Genomic DNA, 10124 nt, shown 5'->3' with positions numbered 1-10124 from the left:
CACATCCACACACATCCACACACACACACACACACACACACACACACACACACACACACACTTTCTCCAATCTTTAACGTGATTTTAACATGGACAGAACAACTGTGCTAGTATAGATAGCTGTTTGCAAAGAGATATCTTCTTCATCATTCTGAATGCCCCTAAATAAAGAACAGTAAACAAATTTCATCATTTAAATTTTTTAATTTATTCACTTTATATGCTGATCCTAACCCCTCCCTCCTCCCCTCCCAGTCCCACCCTCCCTCCATCTTTCCCTATCCACCCTTCCCTACTCCTCAGATAAGGTAGGCCCTCCCCCCACCTCCCGAGCACGTCAAGTCACAGAGACCTGGAGAGGCAGCCCTGCCAGGGGGAAGTGATCGAAAAGAGGCGACAAAGTCCATGTCAGAGACAGCCTCTGCTCCATTTACTATGGGACCCACGTGAAGACTAAGCTGCCGATTGGCTACATCTGTGTATCCAGTCCATGGGTGGTCCTTGGCTGGTGGATGAGTCTGTGCAAGCTTCCCTAGGCCCAGGTTAGTTGGCTCTGTTAGTCTTGTGGAACTACTGTCACCTCTGGGTCTTTCTATTTTTATCCCTACTCTTCCACAGGACTCCCTGTGCTCTGCCCAACGTTTGGCTGTGGGTCTCGGCATCTGTTTCATTCCATGTTTGGGTAGAAACTCTCAGAAGACAACTATGCTTGGCTCTAATCTGCACACATAGCAGAGAGAGATGAGGGCTGATATCAGACTGGGAGAGCTGAGGAGGGAAGAAAGAGGGCGTGCAGAGAGAAGAGAAACCTGGGGACAGACTCTCTATGACAAGCTGGAGACCTGTGACAGGGTAGGCTACTGGAAGGATGTGAGGGTGACTGTAGCTGAGACTCCTAGTAACAGGAGTCAGGGAGACTGACACAGCCACCTCCTAGACTAGACACAACTCCTAGTATAGAAAGGGAAACACCAACTCATCCACAAAAACTTTGACCCAAAATTTATCCTGCGTACAAGATGTGCAGAAATTGAAGGAAGCTCCAACCATGACTGGCCCAACCTGAGACTCACCCCATGGGAGACAGCCAACCCCTGTCATGATTAACGACACTCTGCTCTGCTTGCATTCAGCAGCCCAGCGTAGCTGTCCTCTGAGTGGCTCCACTCAGCATCTGATGGAAACAAATGCAGAGACCCACAACCAAACATTGGGTGGAGCATAGGGAGTCTTGTGCAAGAGTTGGGGCAAGGATAGAAGAACCCAGAGGGGACAGGAGCTCCACAAGAAGACCAACAGGGCCAAATGACCAGGGCCTACGAGGGGCTGTGGAGACTAAGGACCATGTAGGGACAGATGTAGCTGATGGGCAGTGTGGTCCTCATACAGTGCCCTAGTGAGGGAAATGGGGGCTGACTCTGACTTCATTCTGCTGCCTGCTTTTTGATCACTTTCCCCTGGTGGCTACCTTGCCAGGCCACAGGGGAAGAGGATGCACTCAGTTCTGATGCAACTTGATGTGCAGGGATGGTTGAGTGGGGCTCCCCTTCTCTGAGGAGTAGGGGAAGGGGAATAGAGGAAACAGGGAGGGAGGGGGGCAGGGAGGGAAGGGGGAAGGGGGATATGACAGGGATGTAAAATGAATAAATAAAATAAATTGTGTCAGGGTTGGCTGTCTCCCATGTGGTGGGTCCCATTTTGGGCCAGGCATTGGTTAGACATTCCCTCAATCTCTGCTTTATTTTTATCCTTGTACATCTTGTAGGCAGGGAAAAGTTTTGGGTCAAAGTTTTTGTGGGTGGGTTGGAGTTCCCTCCTTTTGCTAGAAGTCCTGTCTAGTTAGAGGGTGTCCTCTTCAGTCTTCAAGGAGTCCCAGCTAGAGTCATCTCCGTATTCTCCCAAGAGCCTTCCCTGTGGTAGGTCTCCAGCTTGTCACAGAGATGCTCCTGCCCACAGTTTCCCTTCTCTGCAAGCCCCCTGAATTTCATCCTGTAATCAGCATTGCTGTATTGACAATAGCAGTACCTAGCATAGACCATAGCATCTTCTAGAAAGAGCATTACAGCAGCCAGACAGCCGCCCCTGTGGTGGAGGAGAATGTGTGCAAACAACCTTCTGGTTCTGCTTAGCTTATGATGCTGCCTTTAGCTCGTGTCAATGACATGGCCAGTTCTTGACATATTGTTCTAAAATAGACTCCTGTCCACAGTTTGGTCTTCTTAATATAACTTTCAGGTTCTACTTTTCTAGTTTTTCCAGAATTTCAATGGATTGGTCATATGGTCATATTGGTCATAGCTCAATCTCATACTATGATTGAGAAGTAAATATTTTCTTACCATTTGCAAGGACAAAGGTCTTGATTTTAACCAAAACACAAGACAAATTTGTCATCACACCATGGAAAAATACTTTTTATAAGTCTGCTTGGCTGCATTGTTCTCACACAGACAGAGCTTGTCTATGTGAAAGCTATTCTCCTTAAGCTGGGGGTGTCAGTGATCCTCTGATGTGACAGACCTCACATCTTCAGCTCTGGAAGAACCACAGAATGCCAAAATCTCTGGGAAATGGCACCAAGTAAAAACAGTTTATACTTTATGTTCTTAGTTTCAGATTTATGGTTTGAATAAGAACTTTTCCACTGTAAAAACTACAAAAAAAAGTGTGCAATGAGAAAATTTCGGAGGATATTTGAGAAATTTATTGACAGTGCCAAGACAGTTGGGGAAAGTCTTACTTCAGAGTACTTTAGAATTATAAGAGAATCAGATTTAAGAAACCACGTGAAAGCATTGCAGTCAGAGAGGCATTTCTGAGAGAAAAGCAAGTCAATGTAGCATTGACTCTCAACATGTCTGACTAAAGGAGGGCCCATTTATTCATTCTCTGCTTTCTGACATCTCAAGGTTTTCTGTGGGCTGTCTGTACATTCCTCCTCCTCAGGAGTGTCTTCCAGAGCCCTCTGAAGAACCCTTTTGAGGGACCGATGCTGCCTATGCTGCCTAAAAGAGCCAACAAAGAAGTAAATGATGGGGTTGGCACAGCTATTCACACAGGACAGGATACTAGTAATACGGTAAATATGACAAAATGGATGCTGCAAATGGACTTCAAGCCAGTATAATAGGAACAGGTAAATGCCAAGAGGCAGGCCACAGATGAGGAAGACCGTCACTGTGAGTGTGACTGTGACATACAGCCTGGTCAGTGGCCTCCGCTGTGAGCCACAGAAGACCTTGACCAACAGGGCCAGGCTGGACCCAATGAGAAGCACAAATAAAAAAATCAGAAATGAAGTTACAATCAAGTCAAGATTTTTCCACAAATGACGGTGAACCTCACTCAGGAATCCTGAGAAGTACCACTCAAAGATGCTCATCAGAAGAGACAGGGCCCAGATCAAGGTGCATATGATAGCCGACATGTTTTTTGGGCGGTGGCAGTAGTACCAGATCGGCCACAGTACAGACAGGCAGCGCTCTGTGCTAATGGCACTGAGCACGCTCAGGCCTGAGATGTAGGGAATGATTGCTAAGTTGCCTAAGATTTCTTTGCTTAATTTATGAGCATAGATGCCAAAGAAGTCAATGACCCTTAGCAGGGAGTCCGTAAGGTTGCAGCAGAGGAAGAAGGCGTCTGCCAAAGCCAGATTGAGGATGTAGACCGAGATGGCTTTCCTGCGTAGGCGGAATCCCAGGAGCCAGAGCACAGTAACGTTTCCTGCCAAGCCAACCATGGAAATGAGGAGGGCCAGGAACTGCAGGCTCAGGATTGGACTGCAATTTTGATTCTTGGGCTGGCCAGTTTCATTCACTGGTGTTGTGTTGTGGGATGAGATGGTTGGATTCATGCTCACAAATCTTCTAGTAGTGACCCTGAGAACATAAACCACATTTGAGCATCTTAGCATGGTCCTTTCTTCTCAGGACCATGACTTTACTGAGATGTTGTTGTCATCATTCCTAAATAAATTCTAAATAAATTCATTTATAAATAAAAGGAGAATAACATGACTGCATGGTATAAAGGGTCGGAGAGTTCTGGACGGTGGTTCCAAACCCAGAACTTGTTGACGCTACAGCCTGACTTATTCTTCCTGTGTGTAACTCAGAAACTCTAAGTCACATGGAAATGACCCATACAATTCTGTATCATATCTATAGTATTCTATGAGACAAACTTCTCCCACCAGAGGACCACATGGACCAACCATTACTCTTCTCTGGACCATGATTTTTTCTCATGTGGAAGGACTGAGAAAAGCTCAGAGGTGATCATGACATTCCCATAACCAAGATGGCTCCACCATCCACAGAGAATGAATACCATGTTTTAGGGCCACTGGGTAATGTGACCTTTTTCTAGGACATTTTTTAGGATAACAGGGTCTGGTGATCTAGACAGGTGTCCACCAAGCCCCAGCCTATCCTGTGATCTGCTTCCTCCCCTCAGGATCTACTGACGGTTCCAGGAAGCGGGAGAACAGAGCTCAAAAGGCAGTGGGGATAGTTCTTAAAGACAGGAGTCTTTCTACATTTCCCAGGGTTTAGCTTTTCGTATGTCATAGTGTGTCTTTTTTTTTAAGAATGTAAATTTAGAAATCACATTTAAAAACTGTGTGTGTGCATGTGTGTGTGCATCCTTGTAAAAATCAGAATAGAAGGATTTGGTTCTCTCGTCACCATTATCTTAGTGATTGAACTTAGACCATCAGGCTTGGCAGCAAGTGCTTCTGCCCACTAAGCCATCTCATCCGCTTACACTGTGGCATTGTTCTTTCCTCAATGAGTGAAAGAAAAAATGAGGTTCCTTCTAGTTGTAGATAATTTGGATTAAGTGGAAAGTACAAATTAAAATAGATGAAAAGAATTGATACAGATCTTGTTTATTGAAATTACCTTTATAGATAGGTCTGCATATTTTGGAATGATGTCTATGCCCAGAAAATTGAATAACTTTGTTATGAGAATTCAGGATGATTTCAGCTAGCATCTAGAAACATTTTGCTATGCAGTGTGAGCTTAGGGTTTGGGCTGGAGCTGAATTTGTTTCTCAGTGTAGAAGATAAAGTGGTAAGTTAGAGTGAGGTCTGTGTAATGTTATAAGAGGATATTAACCTAACAGTGTGTGAAGAGTGTGAAGAGTATATCGTGCAAGGGAAGATGATGCAGGCAGCCTTGAGGAGACCTGATGAGCTAGGTCAGAGAGAAGGGGAGGAGGACCTCCCTTATCAGGGGATCAGGGAAAGGACATAGGGCGAGAAGAGGGAGGGAGGGTGGGACTGGGAGAAGATGAGGAAGGGGGCTGCAGCGGGGATACAAAACGAATACATTGTAATAAATAATTAATTAAATAAATAGTATGTTGTGAAGTGCATGATATAATCTAATTGCTGTCTCTCTAAAGCTATCTCCAATTGAGTTCATTTTGTAATGAAAGTTTTTGTATTAAAAAAGTGTATTGATTGTGGGGGTATAAAAGTGAGCTGTTTAAAATTGGAAGAGAGAGAGAGAAGCAGGTATTAAATAGAGAAAGAGGAGAGGACAGCTCAGCTCTGGGGAACAATACCAGGTCTCAAGAGGAACTGTACCAAGGGACAAAGTCCTTAATACAAAAACTACTGTTTCTGGTATGTGGTGAGGTTAATCAACACGACAGGAACACGGTAGCAAAGAGGCTCGTTCAGGGAGGGCAGGGAGCAGAGATGGGTACCTGTGCTAGATTCTCCCTTCATTCCCTTTCGTTACATGAGGGCATTCAGTGTTTTGAATGAAATCATCACAATTCTTCTTGGACTTTCTGTGTTGATGGTAGATAAAAATCACAACATCAGCAGGAGATGTTCAGACATCTCTGAAGTTTCTTAAGGAAACCTTTTCTCTATGTCCACCTCAGACATGTCCTTTAAGGTGTCCTGGAGAGTCAGCTTTGCAGACTGCTCTCTTGGATGCTCTTGCTGGAGAGAGGTTCCAAAGAGAAGCAGAAGATGGCTCGATGCTGGTAGGAGTAGACAGGATGTGAGCAATGCTAAGGTAATTTTAAATCCTAAAGTTAACCTAACTGAACAGAATGCCAGAAACCATGTCAGAGGGCAGGATGCAGAGGAGCCCCAGCTGAGCTGTGAGGTGGGTCAAGGCCGCTTTCCCAGCCTCATCTGTTGGGAATCACAGAGAGTCCTGTCCGGGGAGGCAGGATGGACTCAGAGAGCACAACAAACAAAACTACCAGCCGTGCTGCGGTGCTGAAGTGCGCTGTGCAACACCAATAACAGCGGTGACTGCAGAATGCTTAGCAGCAGAGGCATCACGCAGAGCAGGGCCCGTCCGACACCTAATACATGTCTTGTGGCAGTAGTGGCAACACAGGTCATGCATGGACAGGAAATGGAGCGAAAGGTGCTGAGTGTGTTCGAGCCTGCAATAGCCTCTATAGGAACAGCTGATCACAGTGAGCAGGTCACCGAGGACCAAGATAGTGGCGGAATTAAATATGTAGGTGAGTTAAGCCAGGGAACCTACAATGATACGGCCTGGGGAGAGGAAGGTGGTCCTTCCAGGTTTCAGGTATTGATGGAGAGTGTGTCTCTGTGCATGCGAAGCTCAGGATTTAGAGCATGATAGTATTTGAAAGAGGGCAGTGATGATGACTTGCAAGTTTCTCAGCAGAGGCACCTTGAAGTTAGGATTTCTTTCTTTCTTTCTTTCTTTCTTTCTTTCTTTCTTTCTTTCTTTCTTTCTTCCTTCCTTCCTTCCTTCCTTCCTTCCTCTCTCTCTCTCTCTCTCTCTCTCTCTCTCCCTTTCTTTCTGAAGGAGAGGTTGCATATGTATATACATACACACATATATAATGTGGATCCATTCATTCACTTTACATCCCTATCGCAGCCCCTTCCCTTTTTGTTGCTTTAATAAAACACCACTTCCACAGAGGAAGACAATGCACAGTCCTGATGAGAGCTGATAGGCTGGGTCAGATGGAAGGGGAGGAGGACCTCCCCTATCAGTGGACAGGGAGGGGCCTGGGAGGAGAAGAGGGAGGGAGGGTGGGATTGGGAGGGGATGAGTGACTACTGCTGGAATACAAAGTGAATAAATTGTAATAAAAAACAAAAAACAAAAAACACCATGGCCAAAAGCAACTTTTGGAGAGAAGGGTTTATTCCAGCTTACAGCTCTCAGGTCACACTCCATCAGGGAGGGAAGGGAAGTCAGGGGAGGAACTCAAAGAAGGAGCCTGGGGGCAGGAACTGAAGCAGAGGCCATAAAAGGGTGCTTACTGGCTTGTTTGTTTCTTAGGGAGTGCTCAGCCTGTTTTTTGTCTGTTTGTTTTGTAACACCCAGGACCACCAGCCGAGGGGTAGTACCACTCACAATGGGCTGGGCCCTTCCCCATCAATCATTAATAACAACAATAATAAAATGTTCCCCAGACTTGTCCACAGGCCAAGTGACTCTTTCCCAAATGACTCTGGCTCGTGTTAGGTTGGCATAAAACCAGGCAGCACAGCAGAGAAATGCTTGTAGGTCCAGTCACTGCTGCAATCTGGGGTTCCCCAGCTGAGTTTACTGGAACCCCCAGCAGGCACCTGGGAGCACAAGCATGGCCTCTCATTCCCAGGAACACCATGGTGGCATTGGAATTACTGCCTCTGTGTCACAGAGAAGGAAACAGGCACAAAATTAAGTGTTTTTAAAAGATGGGAGGCCTGCGCTTTGGATTGGTCCAGTTCCTGTGGGCACTAAACACCACATTTCCTCTCCTTTACTGACAGGGGACTATTCTCTAGGCTTGTCAGTCAGCAGGCTGGAGATTGCTAAACTGGTGGAAGGAATGACAATTCACTCCTCTTCACAGGAGTTCCACCCTGCGTGCGGCCATCTCTGAGCTTTCCTCAGAAGGTGCAGTTCAGCCCGTCTGCTTCTCTGAGTGTACTCTTAACTCAGAAAGTCATAACTTTGACTCTTTTTTTTCTTTAGATCTCATTTTCTTTTGGATGTGGGCCAAAAGCCCAAGCTGGCTTTTCCTGGCACTCTGTACCTTCTCACTCATCTCCTTCCACCATGGAGTTTCTTTCCAACTTCCATTGCTGGACTAGCCAGTTTTCTTGGGAACTAACCGAAAGGCCTTTTCTCTTCCTCTTCAACATCTCCCTCCTTCCGGCAGCTGCCCAGGTCTACAGCACGCCTACTCTGTTGTTTTGCTCTGAAATTCTAATAAAATTATCATTTAGCTTCCTTCTGAATCTGTTTTTACAGTATCTTTTGGGGGGAGGTGTTTTTAAATTCTTTTATTACTCAGGGAACCCTGATTTCTCCCATAACACAAGGACTTATTTTAGTTTGGCTGAGATGTGGATTTATTTTTGCAGGTAGACTGTGTGTGTGTGTATGTGTTGGCTGAGCATGTAGATCTATTTTTGCATGTAGATTGTGTGTGGAGGGGTAGGCTGGGTGAGGGTAGCATGGCAGACGGTTCTCTGTGAGTTTGGGCTGAAGTGCTCAGCTAGGTAAAGGACAAGGGAAGGAGGATGAAGTCTGAGCGCTCGGTAATTAATTAAAACAAAACAACGAAAGGAGGAATTAATTGGTGTGGTGTAAGCCACTCAAAGGTATGGTTGAGCCTCTTTCAGATATATGGTCAGGAGTGGTATAGCTGGATTTTGAGGTTACACTGTTCCTAATTTTCTTGCCAGACATGCATTTTCCCTTTCAGCTCTTTCAACAGCCAAAGAGGTAAGAATTAACATTTTTCTCAATTTTTAGAAGATGGGCTTGGAGCAGAGAAGGTGAGTGATTTGCTCATAACCCTGTGTAACCCAGTCACCTAGCTTCCCACAGTGTCCTTTCTTCTGCCCAGGCCTACAATCCCAACATTACAGAACTATTTCTTAAATATAGAGGAGAGAACAGCCCAGGGTTAATCTTCCAGCTAAACCCAAGACTGACATAAAAATTATGGGTTAAGTAAAACCTAGCAGAAATAAACTCCAGAAATGAGGAAAGGAAGCAGTGAAATGAACGAGAGGTATGGGTAGAAGTCAGTTAAGGACAGATGTCCCACTCCAGTGTCTCTCTTCTGCCTCACAGAGTAGACATGGCTCCCTTCAGAGGACATACCTTGAAAGGAGGTTCCTAATAGACAGAGGATAATACTCTCTTAGGCTACAGAGAAGCAGTATGAAGAGAATATGGTTTTTTAAGACAAGCTCTCAAAGCCTTAGTTGGCTGGGGGAAATAGGAAGGAACCTGGGATCCTTGTTGCCTGGACACAATGCCTCTCACTTTGAGCATGTGGTTTCGGAGTCTCTGGGAGACCCACCAGAAGGCCGGAGGGAGGGAAGCAGGAGAGCTGAGTTTTGGGTTCCTAACTCTTGACCTGTGATGCTATGAGTTGGCAACGATTCTCCATGTGCACGGTTGTCCTATAATTCTACTGCTACAATTATAAATTTGTCTTGCTCTCTCTCTGAAAACTGCTGTCTCCCTGGCTGTGTATGGGGTTAGACACAGGGCTTTACTATTTTGTCCCTTCAGGTGATCCATTATGCATTGTCAGTACCCCTTAATCCTGTCTATGACTGTTGACAGCCAACTCAAGGAGCAGTCCTCAAATACTTCAATTTGTGTTAACATTTTTTTTTTCTTTTGGCACCTTCTCAGGTCTCAGATATGGAAAGGAGAGTAACATCAGAAAACAAATAAAACAATGAAACCTGGTTAATAGCAGTCAGTCTGGGAAACAAGGTCTAAATGTGATTCCAACCCATTCTCCCCTTTTATTTATTTTTGAGACAGAGTCTTTCCATGGAGCCCAGGCTGGGCTGCAGCTTACCGGGTAGCTCACACTGACTTCAAGCAAAGGTGATCCCCCTTGTTCATTTTCTCAAGTTCTGAGATGAAGGGAGTGTGTGGCCACATCAGCTTTTACCTGGCCTCTTAAATGAACGCAAGGTGCACCATTCTCCCAGTGACAACACATCTGAACAACTGGGGTAAAAGAGGGGTCAACGATCTTGGTAACCTTATTGAGATCCCCCCAAATTCAAGATTGCTGACACTGTTTTCAGAAGGAAGCCTTGTCTCCTTCCTTTTCTTGAAGGGATTCCTTGTGATCCCGGCATG

General features: G+C 45.4%; 1 protein-coding gene across 1 annotated transcript; it reads right to left on the bottom strand.

The window, feature by feature from the left end:
- Window positions 1–2878: 2878 nt before the first annotated feature.
- Window positions 2879–3853, bottom strand: LOC129669413 (mas-related G-protein coupled receptor member X1-like). Its single transcript, XM_055597644.1, has one exon. It carries the CDS (start codon window positions 3851–3853, stop codon window positions 2879–2881), a length of 975 nt encoding a protein of 324 aa, XP_055453619.1.
- Window positions 3854–10124: the final 6271 nt, after the last annotated feature.

The sequence above is a fragment of the Psammomys obesus genome, unplaced genomic scaffold (assembly GCF_907164565.1).
Source record: "Psammomys obesus unplaced genomic scaffold, mPsaObe1.curated_primary_1811, whole genome shotgun sequence".
NCBI classification, from domain to species: Eukaryota; Metazoa; Chordata; class Mammalia; order Rodentia; family Muridae; genus Psammomys; species Psammomys obesus.
Note: the sequence above shows the minus strand (reverse complement) of the source record. Positions and strands in the feature narration are given on the sequence as shown.

Coding starts and splice junctions, on each gene's coding strand:
- LOC129669413 (XM_055597644.1), bottom strand. CDS start 3,853: ATGAATCCAACCATCTCATCCCACAACACAACACCAGTGAATGAAACT.